Source organism: Pleurodeles waltl, chromosome 3_1, assembly GCF_031143425.1.
Source record: "Pleurodeles waltl isolate 20211129_DDA chromosome 3_1, aPleWal1.hap1.20221129, whole genome shotgun sequence".
NCBI lineage: Eukaryota > Metazoa > Chordata > Amphibia > Caudata > Salamandridae > Pleurodeles > Pleurodeles waltl.
In genome coordinates this window covers 993,643,555-993,663,086 of record NC_090440.1, presented here as the reverse complement: position 1 = coordinate 993,663,086, position 19,532 = coordinate 993,643,555, and the positions used below count along the sequence as shown (strand labels likewise).

General features: G+C 45.6%; 1 protein-coding gene across 5 annotated transcripts in view; it reads right to left on the bottom strand.

Moving 5' to 3' along the window:
* Positions 1 to 2,869: 2,869 nt before the first annotated feature.
* TAF12 (TATA-box binding protein associated factor 12) overlaps positions 2,870 to 19,532 on the bottom strand; it is a 39,991-nt gene continuing 23,328 nt past the window's right edge. For 3 of the 5 annotated variants that reach the window (XM_069224141.1, XM_069224137.1, XM_069224140.1), the window contains 2 exons: positions 11,560 to 11,648; positions 2,870 to 3,384 (listed from right to left, as the gene is read on the bottom strand). In XM_069224141.1, the coding sequence (XP_069080242.1) occupies positions 3,349 to 3,384; positions 11,560 to 11,648 (125 nt within the window). In that variant the 3' untranslated portion in view covers positions 2,870 to 3,348. The remainder of the gene's footprint in view (positions 3,385 to 11,559; positions 11,649 to 19,532) is intronic. The other 2 variants (XM_069224139.1, XM_069224142.1) reach the window with 1 other exon arrangement.

Genomic DNA, 19,532 nt, shown 5'->3' with positions numbered 1-19,532 from the left:
GATTGAGAGTATATCCTAGAATACTCAGATCCTGAAGAAGAAATGTGTTTCCTCTTCCTTTGATGTCAGTAAGCTCCTTGACGTCGACCTCCTGTGACATCGCTACACTGATCTGCTCCTTGATGTTGAACTTTGTTGCCTCCTCGATGTCAAGCCTTTGTGTCTCGACGTCGACCTACTCCTGGACGTTGATCTCTGCCTATGTGTCGACTGCGTGTGAGACTTCGACGCCAACTTACCCTGCCTCTACATTGATCTCCTTCTATTTCTTGACACCGGTCCAGCCCTTGACGGCGAGCAAGCCAGTGCCGTAAACCTTGTCTCGAAGTCAATGCCCTCGACGTCCACGGTGAATGACGTAGTATTTGGGCTCAACTTCTTTTTCGATCTTCTACAGGTAGATGATACAGCCCTAGTAAAGGACTGTCCCCACTCTGAAGTCCCACCTTCAGACTGTGTCTGCTGCCTGCGCTATTCTTCTGCACCATGAAGGCGTATCTTCTACCTTTCCCTCAGGGTTTGTCTGGAAAACGTCCTGCAGTAATGACTATCTTCAGGAACATGACTTGCTGAAAGACCAATAATCCATACCTCATTGGGGGGTGGGGGTCAGTTTTGGCTCTCTTTCTTCCACAGGCAGGGGATTTGTCAAATAAAAATGGCATTTTTAATGACAAAATACCACTAATTCCTATCAGAAAATTGCAGTAAATGCACAGGAGAGATGAAAAACATCAAATAAAGTGGTTGTCACAAAAATTCACAGGTGAATTTTGAAGAGAAAAAATCTGAAAAGGCGGAGTTCAGGGCTCCAAGATCCTGTCAGGAGCCAAAAAAAAAAAACTGAAGCAACTGTTACCTGCTAAGCAGGACTGGATGCTGGTGGTCCCTAGGTTCTTAGAGGAACAGCCTCTATTTTTAACTCTTATAATGGCAGCCTATGGGGCTACACTATCCTGCTCTCCTTCATCTCTATACTCTATTAAAAAGGGGTTTGCGAAAGTGATTTATGCTGTTTTACAGAAACTTCATGAGTTTAAATACATATACAGTTCTCCTGGCCTTTTTTTTAAACTACAAGAAGAATACGGCCACTGTAGCCTATTCCTATAGGCTGCATAATATTTTTCTTAAGTGGCTCTGCAGGCCTTCCCAAAGAAAGGCAAACATCTAGACTCAAGGAGATATATTGTGAAAAAGTGCTCCAGGTCATCTAGACTTCAGAAGATATAATGTGAAAAAGTTCTCTGGGGTTCCCCACACGTGGGCGTGACTATTCAGTGCTCATGACTTTCAATGGAGATTCCCTAGGAGAGAACAATACTACTGCTCTTTTGTCACTGGAAAGGATTATCTGTAACATATAATGCATTTTAACATAATACAAGTGTCACCACAGTCAATGAATAAATTAAGGGTGTGAAAACAGAGATACCAATAATCATTTACACTAAATTCAGATGTAAGAGAAAAGTTGCCATTATTAGGTTACTTACCCATGCCTTTAGTAATCGGAAAAGTGCAAACATGTATAAAATTCCTAGAGACTGTTGGTAGAGGATTTTTAGCAGTACATTCTCTTTATTTCTTGTACATTTTGGAGTAATTATGCAATATTTACTTACGATGCAGGTAGTCTAATGAAAACATGTAATGTTATCAGAACATATGTAAATCTCTGAATATAGAGGGGGTAAAAAGGTTGGACGTGTTTTAGGATGATCTGGTCGAAATAAGTATACTCCTTCCTGCTCAACACTACCAGTTCTGAGTTGCCTCCTTTAGACCTGAGAGAACCACTGGTTATTTACAAATAATATGGCAAAATTATTCAACCATCTATTCAGAAGGTAATGTGCTTCCACCCACACCTAGAAGACAAGCTTCCTCCCAGCATCCCCCAACCCTTGTCCACATAGTAGAACCCTTCACACTTACTCTGCAATGTAGGCAGTTCCGTTTAGTGGGCACAGACTTATAATACTCGGTCACTTGCAAGAATAGTCTGTGTTATTCCAACACAGAATTAAATGGTCTCAAAGTACTTTCTGAACCCTGGTGAAGTAGAGTTATTTCCTACTTGAACCAGATTGCCTTATTAGGTTGATGAATGTAAAGGAATGGACAATGAAAGACTTCGTCTTTTTAAGGAAATGGACTGGATCAGTGAGTAATGCACTTTTCTAATACAAGGGCTATCCATTTGTTAAGCGCTCCCAGTTTTTAACAACTGAGAGAACAGAGGTCGAAAGAGTATGTGGTTTGTCATGTATCTCACAACTTAGGGAAAGGTTTCATAACAAAATGTACTGCTACTGCACAACAAATAGGCAGTACGTTTGATCCACCAGGCAGAAAAGGATTACACAAAGTAAATGCTGTCTTTCTTGCCGTGTGAGAATAAGGTCGGATGAGAGTTTATATATGCTCACCTGCCTACTTCCACGAGATGCCCCACAGAAGAGCCAGGCGGACATTTCTCAGATGGAAGGTGTTGGGCCCCCACGATGTGAATTAATCTCCCACAGAGTGGAGGCCTTTGCAGCCCCTCCATGGACTGTTCACTGCAGCGCATGTCGGGAAATTTCAGTCTCATTTTACCACAGGAGGCGCCTCACTTGTTGTCCATAATGAAACCCCCAAGTTAAAGTAATAGGTTCTTTATCTAAATTTAGAAGTTATAGTGTAAAAATAATTGAAAAATTCAAAATTCTGTAACGCTCAATGCTCTGAATTACCCAGGAGCATCCATAAGTACATATATAAATCACTAAAGCAGTACACTGAACACAGCTACAGTTCCTTTGGTAACAGGGAGTCAACATTTACGGGGATACATTAGTCTTAAAAAAGGCAGCCAGCCTCTGGCTTAATAACTTTTTTTTTTTTAATCATGAAAAACAAATCCAAGTCGTATTTATATAAACACCGACAATACAAAGTCTGAGGGAGGAGGTGGAAGGGGAGAAGTGGTGGGGGGAGGAGTGGGGACCAAAAAAAACCCTCTAACTGTCACATCAAATACTCTCACCACACAAGACCACGCGCCGTGGTCCCCAATGGGCAATCGCCTAAAGAGAATAATCCAGTTGCAGTGTCTCGCATAAGAGTCTTCATCTCTGAATTGCATTTCCTCATTTCCGGAACGGAGGAGGCATACAGTGTTCTTTTGGCAGATCTGCTCCGAGTATCATGAAGTGTATTGCTGTTGCGGCTGTCAAAACTGTATGCTTTTCTGCAAAGCATCAATCAAAAAAAGAAGATCCTTTTGATGCCGCCAAGGTTTTTGCGCCGGAGTCAGATATCGCAAACTGCACTGTGAATGTCTCTCCCAGTCATTCCTATGCCTCATTTCTTTGTCGTTTTGCGAATCAAAGCCATTCTCTGAAATTAAAAGGAGAAAGGAATGGTTAGGTACAGTGCAGATTCTTCTAGAGCAGACTCACTCGGTGAAGTGAAATTTCGGCGTCAACCCAACAAGCAACAGGGCACAGAGAGGTACAGCTGGGAAGGCTTATGGATACAGGAAGTCTGAACAAACCGGTTTCAGATGGAGAACAGTTTTATGGACACCACGGGGGCCCCTCTCTACGCTCCTGTAATGTCACTCAGCAAAATATCACTATTATATAGTCACCGACAAGAACTATTGCTAGTGGATATTCCTAGCTCCATACACTGATTAGTAATACAATACTGAGGATGCCCTTAAAATGGAATGGATACAAGTGCATCTGATGAACAGTGTTCCAAAAAGTTATATTAATATATTCGTTCTGGCGCCATGTTGTCTTAAAGCTACATCTGAATGCTGATGCAGTTGCTTAGACATTGTCTTTATTTCATGCAGTGATGCACTGGATAGAGAATACCAATGCCTTGGGATGCACTTTACTCCACGGTGATAGAATGAAATAACAGATAGGATTTTTTTAAATCTAACCATTAATATAGGATTTTAAAAAATCTAACCACTAATAAAGGATGTGCAGCTCGCTATATATGAAACGGGTGGCCTGTTGCCCCAGCCACTTCTTTCATAAAGGGCTTGACCTCGCACATCATTCAACTAGGAGCGGCTCCTTTGCAATGGCGAAGGAGCGTTGCCATCCTGGCTAAGCCAGGAGCTGAAAGATAAAACAATATTTCTTTATCATTTTATCTTTCAGTTGCTGGTTCAGCCAGCAGCATGTGCATGGAGGGGGCAGGGCTGGGCCACGGGAGGGGACACAAAGGAGGGGGAGGAGAGAGTGCACCTAAGTGCGCATGTGTGTTTGGCCTGCCGTCTCAGGCCGGCCAAACACACATGCGCACTTAGGTTTCTCCAACCTGCCGTGTTGAACAGTCGGCTGGAGAAACTGCAAAGACCCCAGGGCACAGACTGCCACTCAGACCAGCCCTGATGCTGCTTTTATGCTAGGTTTAGCATGAGAGCAGCACCAGGATTGCTTGGGAGCCTGTGCTGGTGTCCTAGGGAATGCTGGAGACATCAGAAGAAGAGGATTGAGGCGGCAGGTGGCAACAGAGACGGGAATAAGTTAAAAAAAATATATAATTATGCCCCTCTTCTAGCAATGAAGGGCTGGGCCTTTCTGCATAATGTATACACTTACGTCCATGAACAGCTGAGCCCTACCCACGTTGTTCTTTATCTAGGGTCTAGACAACCATGATTCTTCAACGGGTTGGTCACTAGGTACCCCGCAGATTGTCTTTCAGAAGCTCTCTGTTGGTCGCTCGAGTTCAGGAGTTTTTCAGCTTACTTTAAATCTGATGTCGGTTAATAGAACAGGAGCAACATGCAACCCCCATTTTAGTTAAATAAAAATCGCCCTACATTTTAAGAAGCTGGTCAAGTACCTTGGATTAAACAAGCTGTTTAAAAAAATCTCTGAAAAAGATCGCAAATAAAATATATCTTCCATAAATTTATAATCTTCTAACCATGAGTCTAAATCAGAGATTTATTTCATTAAAGTAAAACGCTGTAAAATATTTGAAAGCCAAACAACAACAGCCAAAGATGCATTACTGAGAATACCGCTGCATTAAAATTTATTTCAGTAAAAAAACACTTTTCTGTATACTATTTTTTATTTCTTTCACTTGTGTTTTCATTTTCTTTTAGTTTTCTATTTCTTGCTATCCTTTCTGTATCTGTACTCTCTTGTTCTTTTCTTTCTTTCCCTCCTTTATGTCTGTTCATTGTGCGCCTAGTCCTTTATCACTTTATTTCCTTCTTCTCTCATGCATTCCTTTCCCCTTCTTTGCGTCTCTCCTCACCTTTTTTATTCTCTCATTTCTTTGTCTCCATCTCACCTTAATTTCTTCTTCCATTTTCTCCTTTATTCTTTGTTGCCTTTCCTACTTCTTAACTTTATGTCTCCTTTCCTTCATTCCTTATTTACTTTCCTTACCTTCTTCCCTTTCTTCTATCTTTCTCACTTTTGTTCAGTCCTATCATTCCTTTTTTTCCAATCATTTTTTTCCTTCTTTCCTTTATTCATATTTTCCTTCTTTCCTTTACATGTCTACTTCATTTCTTTGTTCCTTTCCCTTTGTTGCCTTCGTTATTTCTATTTTCCGCACCTTTCTCTACTTTAATTTTTTCATTCTTACCTTTTCTATCCTTCCTTCCACCCTCTCATTCAGTCCTTTGTCCCCGTGCCTTCCTTTCTTCTGTCCTCGCTTCTTCCTTTTCTTGCTTCCATTCTAACACTTTTTCCTTCTTTCTCTCCTTTTTCCATCCTCTCCTTTCGGTAAAAGTACTTTATTTGCTACAGAAATCTCTCCATTTGTTAATGTGCGTGTCCATCCCAGTCTCACTGGTACTCATGGGCAAGGGACGGCTGCAGAGATGTGTTTGCTTGCTGAGTGCTAGCTAGCCTGAATTTCCCTACTGCTAAAGGTCCTAGTTAAGGGTGCAAGGTATACGCTTATATCTAACTGATATAATTGAATGAATTTCTGCACGTTGAGAAGTACAAAGTCATTTTCTCCCACAGAAACCTTTTGGACTAGCCTTGACAATACCACAAGACACCAGTTTCTGGACATCAACTAACGGACTTTAGGGGAGTTCGTTAGATTAGGAAAGTCTTTCGGGAACTAGTTCTTCTAATGAGAGCAATGTGATTTGCTGTAGTGCCTAACCACGAAACCACAAATACCAGAGAGACGGTCACCTCTCAGAGGCGATTCATGAGCAAGAGTAAAGGGACAAAAACTGTACTCGGGGGCCGCACAGACAAGCCTGTCTTGATACAGCTTATGTAGCATTAAAGCGGAACGGGGGCTCAGCATTGAAGTCTCCTCGGCTTTATGTATCCTTAATTAATCTATCAATTAGACAGTAGCTCTGGGTAGTTTTCACTGATCAGAAGTAACGCTCACTTTTGTTAATGTTGGAGACCTCTTATCTAGACAGAAAAGTAAATGACTTGTGACCCCCACCACACTCCTTATGTAAAAAGGTGCGCTTTATGATAATCACACATAACGTGAAAGTCAAAGGCCGTTCTAGACTAATACTAAGCATCCTTATCTCTACAAAGAACTGAGTACCCGACATCAGCCACCCAACTGTCCATTGAGCCTTCCACGTCATGCAGACGTGTCCAGGAAGAAATGTGCCTCACCACGTCATGCACCCCTCTGTCCACAAAAAGCTGGCCCCCCTACATCACAGTCTCCTCTCCTGAAGAGAACATGGGCATCACACGTCATGCACCTTTATATATGACAAAGCGGTCATCACACGGCATGCACCTCTCTATCCATGAAGAGCTATGCTTCATGATGCACACCTCCATTAATGAGAGCAGGGATTCACTCACATGGCGCTCCATGAACAGCATGGCCTCACACATCATGCACCCACTGGTGCATGAAGAGTTAGGCACTGCATGTCATGTACTGCAGGCCTACGAAGAATGAAGCATTGAGCTTAGCCCTGGTTCCCACTTTACTTCAGCAAGGCACAGCCTTTGACACACTGAAAAACCAGTTGACTTTAACCAGGTAAGCCATCAAAGCCTTTGGTGGAAAGGGGACCGACCTGTTATGAACACTTTTTCTGAACAGCATCATCTTTCCTACATGAAGATCTGAATCACTAGAGCTAGTAGACGCCCCCTTCCTAAAAGAGCAAATCACTACTCTAAAGGGCAGCAGCAGCCAAGGCTATTGACACTGCTCTGGGGCCCCTGCAAATTCCAGAAAAGAGCAATTTAGCAAGCCTTTGGATTAGGATAACCAACCTACATCCCTCCGCTGGTACCCACTTGATGGCAATTTAGGTGTGCTTTACACCATTCCAAATACTAAAAGGTGTCCACTGCAGAGACTAGCTAGTCTCCACAACAACCATGATTTATCCCTTGGATAAACGGAACACGTTTTTGTTGCACAGCTCTGAGATGGACTGACACAGTAACACATTGAGGTTGCTAGAGTAAAATGAGTACAACGGCATTAATCTTTTTATGTCGCTGGTTTTGCTGTATTTAAGACAGGGTGTCTGGTTACCAGTGGCATAACAACAACTAGTTTGTGTGCAGTTGTTCATACCACACTTATGTCGTTTCCAATTGTGCAAACACCAGATGTTACTATTATCCTCTTATGGTACTCAAATCAACTAGCTAAGGGAGGATGGATGGTGTAGTCTGTCTTGCTGATATTCAACTTTGTGACTTGCTGATCACCGCGTTGTTCGAGCAGTAAACGCTTGGCTCAGGGAGCCATCTTTCTTGATAGAATCAGAGAAAAGCAGCTAGGAATGGGCAAGCATGGGCACACAGAGTTTGCTTGACAAGAGGATTGACTTTTTCATACTTTTCAGAGATCAGTCTCTGTAATCTCTGGAAAGCAACACCAGAGGACAAGTATGCAGAGTCCAGAGCTTTGTAGTGTAGTATGCAAAGTAATTGCCAAGTACCAGCTCTTTTGGCATAGACAACCATAGTAGCATTTTGCATCGGGATCTCCACTAACGTCATCGGGAATGTAGCTCAGCATATATTAAGTAGGCAGATGAACTATCTTCTGGTCATCAGGATATGCAGCTTGAATTTGTTTTGACTCCTAAATAACAGTTGATGCAGTTACACAAAACTGGTGTTATGGCATCTTTCTGGCACTACTAGTGGCTGTTCTAGCCATGGTGGTTTGACTCATCTGCCAATACTTAGCTCGAAAGACCAGAGTACACCGAATTGCAGGATTGCTTGTGGAAAAGTTCCAGCATCTTTGTGCGAGTTTGAATGTACATTCATGTTAGGAAATACGCAAAGATTCCGGCGACTTCAATAATTTGCTGTTCCACTGACAATGTTAATGCATTTGGCATTTACACATCATACTTCCACAAATGGGTTCTTGCAGCATTCTGTAACCTTGTCAAAAACCGATTGTAGCGCTCAAGTTCATAGTATGACAATGCAAGTTTGATGTGTGATGTAAAGAGGCTCAAATTCTAGCATCACCTGGCATTGAAATCATATCTAACTTACTACTGGAGTGGCCCTAACCAAAGATGAGGATTTGTTTAGACGCAACCAAATTAAATTGTATGTGTGTGATTGCACATTACCTTCCAGTTACTCCAAATCCAGCTTCAAGCTGCCTGGTGGGTTGCTACATCAAAATTGTAACCCTAACAAAGGGCTGTCACTTATCTGACAAGAAGGAGAAACGTGGGACCCTGTAGTAGGCAAGAGTTGGTTGGATTCAGAATTAGGTCACTTTACCCATCTTAGATCCAAGAGTGCTGAAGGTAAGTCGCAAATTCTCTCAGTTTCACCCACCAGTTCTGTTAAGCAACAGATTGATTATAAATGGTTTAATACTCTAAAGAGATGGTATTATGTAAATGGACCAAATATCAAACAAAATCCTCTACATGTCCTTCACGGGGGATCTGTCACCTCAGCACCAAAACCCTGAAGTGTTCTCACTGGATATTAGACTGACAAGCATCTAGTGTAAGATGCTCACCCAATGGGCTGTGATAAGGTTTTTTTTTTTTTTCGTAAACAGTTTGAGGAGGATACTGGATGTTCAATATTGGCTAATAGATAGCGGTGTAAATCATCAACAACGGCATTCCAAAAATGTGACAGACATGATACAAGCCAGATTTACTAAGTTCGGAAAAGAAACAGATGAAAACTAGTCAATGATGAATTTTGTAATCGGAGGAGGCATAATAATTATAATTGCTACAGCACAATCTACCACGTGTCTGTCTCTATGTGTAAACTATTACACAAATCAATGGTACTCATTTTAATCAAACTCAGAAAGTAGACAGGTGGAGTGGACCCACTAGAATTTGAACTTGAGATCTTCAGGTTCAAACAGATTTCTACATTTAGCACATTAGAACACAATCTGTCTTACTGACTGACTGCAAATAATGCCACGAATGTGGAACTAAAAGGCAGGGATCTGGCAGGCAGGCGGTGAGGCTCAGGTTCCGAAATAGTTCCTCTGCTTCTCTTGGGGATGACTGGACCAAAGTTGGAAATGCATCTTTCAGTCTCTGCCAAAAAAGGATTGGGTGCAGCCCACTAACAAGTATTCTACCACAGTGCTTGTTCCTGCTTTGCTGGGCCAAAATAACACGTACTATTGCAATACGGTGTGGCGGGGCATGGGAAAGGCACCAAGTTATATAAGAGCTTTGACAGAGTAATCGGAGTCAGTAATAATTGATAGCTCTTTGGTCTTAACATTTTTCCTGTTTGTACTGTAGCCTTAGGTGAGATCTCCCACAGAATCTCCGATGATTTTTGTTTAAGGTATATTTTCTTGGGCTTTGAAAGAACATAGCCACAGCTTTTAGCTCCTGCGCATTTTTCTTGAGCGTTGTCTTAATGAAGCAAGCTGATCAGTTGTTTTGAGCAGGAATTCATGGAAAGGGGCTACACGAACATGTCTTTCTCATGTGGCTAGATGTAGCGATGTCTGGACTGGTACTTTTAACACTCTAAACAAATGTCTTGTCTATTGGTTGTTGCGATTCTCCTACCCACAACATTATTAGAAGAATGTGGAATGAGATGTAGTTGTAGTCTGGCTAAGCAAAAGCTGGGACGCACCAGATAAGCAACACACTTGCCTGCTGGGTCATTCAATAAGTGACCAGGAGGCCTCATCACTGTGTCCATCTAGCCTTCCTAAAATATTCCAACCAGACATACTTTAAAATGTATGTGCCCCATCAGAGGTTCCTTATGAGCTCATGCTCCCATATAGAGGACTATGTAAAGTAATTCTGTGGGATGGGTGTCTTCCCTGTAGAAGCCAGCAGTTTTATGTTAACCTCTACAAACCTCTCTCTTCATCACAACTAGCACTGACCAATTTTCACACAACTTTTGTTAAGGGTCTCAGCTTCTTCCCAGTTAACCTGAGGACATGATTTCAAAAACTGAATTAAGTTAAAAACCAGGCCCTTCGCCTCCAACCTTGTTTTATAATTTGGCGTTTAATGGTATGGTCGGATGTACTGCCAGGATAACGTTGTGATCACAGTGTGCTCTACAAAGTAATACATCAAATCAAGGCTTTAATGAAGAGCTGCAACTCACATGCCACTGACTTCTGTCAACTTTACCGTTCCCATTATAATCTTTTAATAATCCACCATGGTGAAAAACGGTTGTTCAATTGTAATAGGCACAGAATTATGCATGCACCCCTCACCCCCTCTGCCTCGTTATTATCAACGTATGCTGCTGGGTTATTGGGTGCAAGCCAACACTATGAAGAGTAAAGGACACTGACAAATGATGCAACTTATGTAAATGGCACTTTGTTTGAATACATTAGGGTACCTCCTTAAAATGTCTACACTTTTAATTGACTGAATAGGTCTTTTATAGGGGAACAATATGGACGAGATCGATCTTGTGGCAATTTCTGATGACTAAGAGTTCAAGTAAAAGCTCATTTGTTTTATTCTCTCCTGTTGAAAGTGTCTTTTCCCACCCCCACAATATGACCCTGTTCTCAGTTTAGTATATCACACCTATATTATAACACAAAGACTTCGAGGGTTTGGGAGGATGTAGGTTTATTACTTTTCACCTCTTATTTGAAAACCTCTTTAGTACCAAATCCTCGCACCGTCCTTTGATTAAGCATTGTCAGTGACCAGTACCAACTTCTTCTTTTTTACATATGCAAACAGATTACAACCGCAATGTCCAATGCTCTCTGCAAGCACTGGTCCATTTGTTTCCTGAGAGCCACTGACTGCAGTGAGAGAAGATGATTAGAGCTCAAAGAACTGGGACTCTCTGGCCCTGTCAAGTTAATATGGGTTTTTGAATTCTATCCAGTGTTTCTCAGGATGGTCAGAAAGCACTGTCAATAGTGTAAATACTTGCAAACTAACCTCAGAAAAAAACAACACATAGAAGGACCAAAAATATAAATACATAAACAAACAAAATAAGATGCACTTCAATGTTGCTTTGCTCATCCACCTGTCATTGGGCTCAAACAAACCCTGTCTCCTTAGTGCCACAACCTTTTCAGACAAGGCCTCACCTGCTTGTGAGCTTCTGTTGTGCAAGCTTTCTTGTAAGGTCTGATTTCTTCTGTTCCGAAGCCTGGGATCCACATGTTCCACTGTCGCTCTACCATGTACAACAAAAGATTTAAAAAAAACAAACAAAAAAAAAAAACAATATGAAGTCATGCCCCACTAATGTGATAAATAAAACAGATGCACAAGCAAAGGAGATTACAAGATTTAGGGAAGGAGAGAAAAAAAGACAGAAAGAAAACAACTGACAATAACGCAATAAGTGTGAGAATAGGTCGCATGCAGAAAAATATTATTTGGCAAGAAAAATCACTAAAATCTACAATTTCTACAGGGAAAAAGTCCACAGATTTTTTTGCGCATTCATCCCCATTAATGGATATTCTTACAATAATGTACGCTACACAGTGGCATAGCAGGAGTGCTAAAAGCCCTAATGCAGTCAAGAAATCCTATGGAGGTCATAGATTACTTCTTCTTCCTCCTCCACTTCTTTCCCTTCTTCTGTTCTTTATTTATCGCTTGGTCCTTCTACCACTCTTTCGAGTCCTCTTTGTCCCCTTCCCATCTTTTTTTCTTGACCTTTTTTGTCATTGTCGTGCTTAATTTCTTTACACCCATTCTTATTCTATATTTTCCTTCTTTCTTTTCAACCACTCTTATTTCATTTCTTTGGTCACTCCTTTTAATCCATTCCTCATTCTTCCTTTATGTCCGTTTTTTAATGTCTTTCTAACAAAGAAACTTGGTTTTACACCCCCTTCCTTCTCATGTTCTTACAGTTTAGAAGCCCTTCATCCTTCCCGCCAGTCCTTATTTGTTTCAGATTTCTTTCTTACGCAGACACTAGGTTTTATAACCATGTTACAGCAATTACTGAAACTAAGAGCTCCTGATTCACACCCAAATTCCAAACATATCAAAATCCAACACAAACCTTTCAGGAAATGTTCATTTGAACAAGTGGGATTAACATGGGTTTCAAAAGCCTATTCTTTGGTGGGAGTGTTTGTATAAATCTGAAAAGCTGTATTCCAAGGTGAGCATTGACAACGGGTGCGAGCTCTGATACCCTTTACAGAAATGGATTAGATGAAAAAAGGCAACATTTACTTAAACATTGCCCCACCGTCCTGTATACCTCACGCCACATCAGAAATATGAAACACAGCAGCACAATTTATAATTGAACAGAAAGTTGACATTAACACTTCACACTCAGCAGGGTGCAAGAACACAAAAGTAGGCACAGCCAAAGATTCAGCCACTGGGGGAAGCTCAGGGGAGGGTGGGCCCCGCTGATCCGCTACGACCCCACCACCCTCCACGCCCTCAACCCAGGACGCTCCAACACCTGCTTCCAAGCTCACCCCAAAAGCACCCATGGACCCTTCGCCTGCAACTCCTGCAAACACATCTTCCACCACGCTACTACCACGACCACAAGCCCACGCGCCATCAACCACCTCAAGTGCATCCTAGTCAACCCTCGCTCCGTCCACAAACACGCCGTCGAACTCTGGGACCTCCTGGATTCCACAGCACCGGACGTCGCCTTCATCACGGAGACCTGGATGAACGCCTCCTCTGCGCCAGACATCGCCACCGCCATCCCCGAAGGCTACAAGATCTCCAGGAAAGACCGCACCAACCAAGCAGGAGGAGGTATCGCCATCGTCTTCAAAGACTCCATCAGCGTCACCACCTCCACCAAAGACACCCCTCTCGCCGCTGAACACCTGCATTTTCAGATTCGCACCGACCCGAGGACCACCCTCAGAGGATCCCTCGTCTACCGTCCTCCCGGACCACGCGCCCCTTTCAGCGACGCCATCGCCGACTTCATCTCCCCGCACGCCCTCGCCTCACCGGACTACATCCTCCTAGGCGACCTCAACTTCCATCTGGAACAAAACAACGACCCCAACACCACCACCCTGCTCGACAACCTCACACAACCTCGGCCTCAAACAACTGGTGAACACCGCCACCCACATCGCCGGACACACGCTCGACCCTATCTTCTCCGCCAGCAAACACGTCTTCTTCAGCCACACCTCCGCCCTACACTGGACCGACCACAGCTGCGTCCACTTCACATTCCGACGCGAGACCCGCCACCTCCGCACTCAACCCATCCCTCATCGACAGTGGAACAAGATCCCTGAAGAGCAACTCTTCTCCGCACTAGCCGCCAACCAACCCACCCTCACCATCGACCCCAACGACGCAGCCCTCAAACTCACAAACTGGATCTCCAACTGCGCAGACAACCTTGCTCCCCTCAAACGTACACATCGACAGACCAACACCAAAAAACCTCTCTGGTTCTCTGACACCCTCAAAGAATCAAAGAAAACTTGTCGCGCCCTTGAGAAAGCCTGGCGCAAGGACCACACCGCTGACAACATGAACGCCCTCAAGAACGCTACCCGCGAACACCACCACCTGATCCGCGCTGCCAAAAGGAACTTCTTCACCGACAGACTGGACAAAAACAGCCACAACAGCAGAGAACTCTTCAGCATCGTCAAGGAGTTCTCCAACCCCAGCGCCAACGCCGTCACGCCCTCACAGGATCTGTGCGAATCCCTCGCCACTTTCTTCCATCGCAAGATCAGCGACCTCCACGACAGCTTCGGACACCAGACCCAACCAAACACCACCGAACCCGCACCCCCGGCCATCACCCTCAACAACTGGACCCACATCAACACGGAAGAAACCAAATCCATCATGAACTCTATCCACTTCGGCGCCCCTTCGGACCCTTGCCCGCACTTCATCTTTAACAAAGCCGACGACATCATCGCCCCGCACCTCCAGACCGTCATCAACTCTTCTTTTTCTTCTGCTACCTTCCCCGAATGCTGGAAACACGCCGAAGTCAACGCCCTACTAAAGAAACCTACGGCTGACCCGAGCGACCTGAAAAACTTCCGCCCCATCTCTCTTCTGCCTTTCCCAGCCAAAGTAATAGAGAAGACCGTCAACAAACAGCTGACCACCTTCCTGGAAGACAACAACCTGCTCGACCCCTCACAAACCGGATTCCGAACCAACCACAGCACTGAAACCGCCCTCATCTCAGTCACAGACGACATCAGAACCCTGATGGACAACGGTGAAACAGTCGCCCTCATTCTCCTCGACTACTCGGCTGCCTTTGACACCGTCTGTCACCGCACCCTAATCACCCGCCTCCGCTCCACCGGGATCCAAGGCCAGGCCCTGGACTGGATCGCCTCCTTCCTCGCAAACCGTTCACAAAGAGTTTACCTCCCTCCGTTTCGCTCAGAACCCACCTAGACCATCTGCGGCGTACCTCAAGGCTCATCACTCAGCCCGACACTCTTCAATGTCTACATGAGCCCCCTCGCCAACATCGTACGCAAGCACGACATCATTATCACCTCCTACGCCGACGACACCCAACTTATACTCTCCCTCACCAAGGACCCCGCCAGCGCCAAGACCAACCTACAAGAGGATATGAAGGACGTCGCAGATTGGATGAGGCTCAGCCGCCTAAAGCTGAACTCTGAAAAAACGGAAGTCCTCATCCTCGGCAACACCCCGTCCGCCTGGGACGACTCCTGGTGGCCCACGGCCTTCGGCACCGCACCGACCCCCACAGACCACGCCCGCAACCTCGGCTTCATCTTGGACCCTCTTCTCACCATGACTAAGCAAGTCAACGCCGTGTCCTCCGCCTGCTTCCTCACCCTCCGCATGCTCTGTAAGATCTTCCGCTGGATCCCCGCCGACACCAGAAAAACCGTGACCCACGCCCTCGTCACGAGCCGCCTGGACTACGGCAACACCCTCTACGCCGGGACCACAGCCAAACTCCAAAATCGCCTGCAACGCATTCAAAACGAATCGGCCCGCCTCATCCTAGACGTACCCCGCAGCAGTCACATCTCCGCACACCTGAGACACCTGCATTGGCTCCCAGTCAGCAAAAGGATCACCTTCCGACTTCTCACCCACGCACACAAAGCCCTCCACAACAAGGGACCGGAATACCTCAGACGCCTCAGCTTCTACGTCCCCACCCACCACCTGCGCTCCTCTGGCCTCGCACTTGCTGCTGTCCCTCGCATCCGCCGCTCCACGGCGGGTGGGAGATCTTTCTCCTTCCTGGCGGCCAAGACCTGGAACTCCCTCCCCACCAGCCTCAGGACCACCCAGGACCACTCCGCTTTCCAGAGACTCCTAAAGACCTGGCTGTTCGAGCAGCGTTAACCCCCCCTTTTTTCCCCTAGCGCCTTGAGACCCGCATGGGTGAGTAGCGCGCTTTATAAATGTTAATGATTTGATTTGATTTGATTTGAGATAGGGGACCAAAGCAAGTGTGTGGCCCACAGAATGAAGTGGGTTTGGGAAACAGGTTTTATTGAGCCACTTGCCTACTGAGGACACCTTTGCACGTTGGTGCCCAAGTACCAACTCACTGTCTCGACGAGCTCGGTGCTCTGCTTGCATACACAAAGCAAGCTCCTCTCGTACACAATTAACTTGGAAGGAAGCAAAGTTGTTATATTGCTCCCTTTAGTGCACTTCTGCATAACAGTATTGTCTGCCTACAGAAGCAGCAACAAACGGGCTGACCAGGAGTGCCCCCTCTTCATGAGAAATCACTGGGAGCTAAAGTATAAAGAAAAGCTATAAAAGGGAGGGAGGGGTTAGTCACATGGACCAGATGCTGAGGGGGGGGATATGCTGAAAAGATTGTTTTCCAACTACAGGCCCACCACTGAAGTAAGGTATGTGGGAAATACTAACATGACTTGGCATACTGGAAATAGGTGGTACAGACAACTAATTATATCACTGAAGATAATTCTAAATTAATTTGGATAAGCCTTACTCTTCTTAGAGAAGAGTGAGCAACACCTATCCATTCTCTTTTTCTCAAAAGGCAGTGCAACACATTAATCTTTTGGGACCAAGGCTATCTAGCCAGGTGTTGTTGTGTCCCCCTACAACGCCACTCTTCCCAAATTGGGAGGTACACAACTCTACAACAACACAACAAATAAACAGACGGTGCACCCCACCTCTGCTGCCACAATGGCTTAAGTGGCAACCAGAGTAATGTCAAGATCACTGACTTGCGCAATCCATCACATTCTGCCCACCTATGTCCCTCGGACTCAAACAACTGGTCAACTCTCCAACCCACCCAGCAGGACACACCCTTGACCCCATCTTGTCTGCCAGAAACTACATCTCCATCTCACACACCTCCGTACTACACTGGACCGACAACCACATTGTCCACTTCTTCATCACCAGTACCACCGAACGACATCACGGCCACCACTACCCCCACAGAAACTGGAGCAGGGCCTTTAAAGTCCAACTCACGGAGGACCTCTGTCACGCCCCACTACCGGACAGCACGGACGCCAGTGCCTCAGCCCGCAACCTCCACCAATGGCTCTCTGACTGCGCTTACACTCTGCCTGCCCCCCCCCCCCCCTCTTCAGGAAACCCTCCAACAATCAACACCACAAGAAAACCAGCTGGTTCTCCCCGAATCTCCAAGAATCCAAGCACACATGCAGATGACTAAAGAGAAGGTGGAGAACCAGCAAGAACACAGCAGACCACAAAGCCTTCAACACCGCTGTTACCGCGCAACACCACCTCATCAGAACAGCAAGAAAATCGGCCATTTAGGAACGCATCAACGCTCACAACAGCAAGGAACTCTTCACCATGGTCAAAGAATTCACCAAACCAAGCACAGGCACCACAGACATCCCACCATCCTAAGACCTCTGTAACAACCTTGCCACTTTCTTCCACTGCAAGATACAGGACATCCTTGACAGATTCACAACCCAAGACTTAGCCACCCTGCCCACAGCCCGGCACCCAAAGACTCCACCTCTCTGCCAACCCTCCACCACTGGACCCCCACCTCACCTCGGAAGACACCCTCAAGATCATGAAATCAATCCACTCTGGGGCGCCCTTGGACCCTTGCCCCCACCACATGTTGAACCGAGCCGGTGCCACCATCGCCCACGAACTGTGCCACACCACTGAGTCCGCCACCTTCCCGGAAGACTGGAAACATGCAGAGATCAAGTCTCTAGAGAAGAAGCCCTCTGCCAACCCGACGGACCTAAAAAACTACACAGCCTACCCAGCCAAAGTCACTGAGAACGCCGTCAACGCCCAGCTCAATGACTTCATCGAGACCAACCACATCCTGGACCCCTTCCAATCCGGATTCAGGAGTAACCAAAGTACTGGACCGCACTTCTCACAGCCATAGATGACATCTACACCCTCCTCGACCACGGCGGAACAGCAGCTCATATCCTTCTGGACTTCTCCACTGCCTTCGACACCGTCCTCTACACCACCCTTTGCACCAGACTCACGACGCCGGCACCCACAGCAAAGCCCTTGAGTGGATCCGCTCCTTCCTCACCGGCCAAACCAAGAGGGTCAGACTCCCACCATTCACCTCAAAACTGACAGAGACCAACAGAAGAGTCCCCCAGGGCTCCTGCCTGAGCCCCAGCCTGGACTCAACCCCCTCCCCCTGGGATGACTATTGGTGGCCTGCAGCTCTCAGGCTGCCCCTCACCCACCGATCATGCATGCAACCTTGGCATCATCCTTGACTCCTCGCTCTCAATGGCCTGCCAAGTCAATGCAGTCTCATCATCGGCAACACAATCCATGCCTGCATCACCATGAAACTCCAAACAAGTCTGCAGAGAATCCAAAATGCCACAGCTAGACTTATCCTGGACCCCCCCCGGACACAACCACATCACTGTACACCTATGAGACCTCCACCAGCTAACGGTCAACAAAAGAATCACCTTCAAGCTCCTCACATGCATACAAGGCCCTACACAACATTGGACCCCCCTACCTCAACCACCGCCTCTCCTTCTACACTCCCACCAGACAGCTCCGCTCTGCCCATCTGGCTATAGCCTCCACCTCAAGAATCCGTAAGAACTTGGCTGGAGAAAGATCATTCTCCTACCTCGCTGCCCAGACCTGGAACACGCTGCCTCTCCACCTCACACCTATATCCTCCTCGCTGATCCAGTTCAGGAAGGACCTCAAGACCTGGCTCTTCGACTGATCCTCATCCTTCCCTTCAGCGCCTTGAGACCCTCCGGGTGATAAGCTGTGCTTTATAAAAACCTGATTGATTGATTGATTGAAAAGTGAAACACCTGCCCCAGTTCGACACAATAGAGTTGACCAATGTCAAGTTCAACTGCAACACCGACCGACAACCCCTACAAAATCATCTAAAAGTACTGCTTCAAATAATTCAACAATTAGGCACCCAATAATACCTTTCTCACTAATTAGACCAGGAGGAAATGGCAGTAGAACTCATTACTGAAACCGCAGACTGTAATCTAATCTCAAATCACTTCGATTGCAAAACTAATTTGTCAACATCTATCACTAAGTAAAAAAAAAAAAAATCTATGACCTCTCACTGACCTCAAACAAGACCTTTTCGTTAATGAAATGTTGCCAGGAGAGAACTTGACACCCATTCTACAGGGTGCAATCATTGACAGACACCAAAATTTCCTCAAAAAAGGGCAAAGTGGTTGAAGCGGTGGAGGTCTTGCAGTAGCCCAGAAAAAGAAAAAGAACCATATCTTCTTTACTAGGTCAACATCACAGACTCCGAAAACATGCTTGTTCAATGCTATCCATCTGCAACCTCCTCAGTCTCCTTGGTCTTAATTTACCATCTCCTGCCATGTAAAACTGCACTTGCAGGTGCTCTCTTGGAAATAGCGGACATTTGTTTGGGACACAAGAACTGGTGTATCCTCATTGACCTAGACATTTGGTTTAATAGACCAGCACCAAGCCAGAAACCCAACTTTCTCACTAATTCTGAAGCATTTGACCACCAACAGGTGAGTGAACCTTCCTATATGGCAGGCCATAGCTATGATGCTATAGT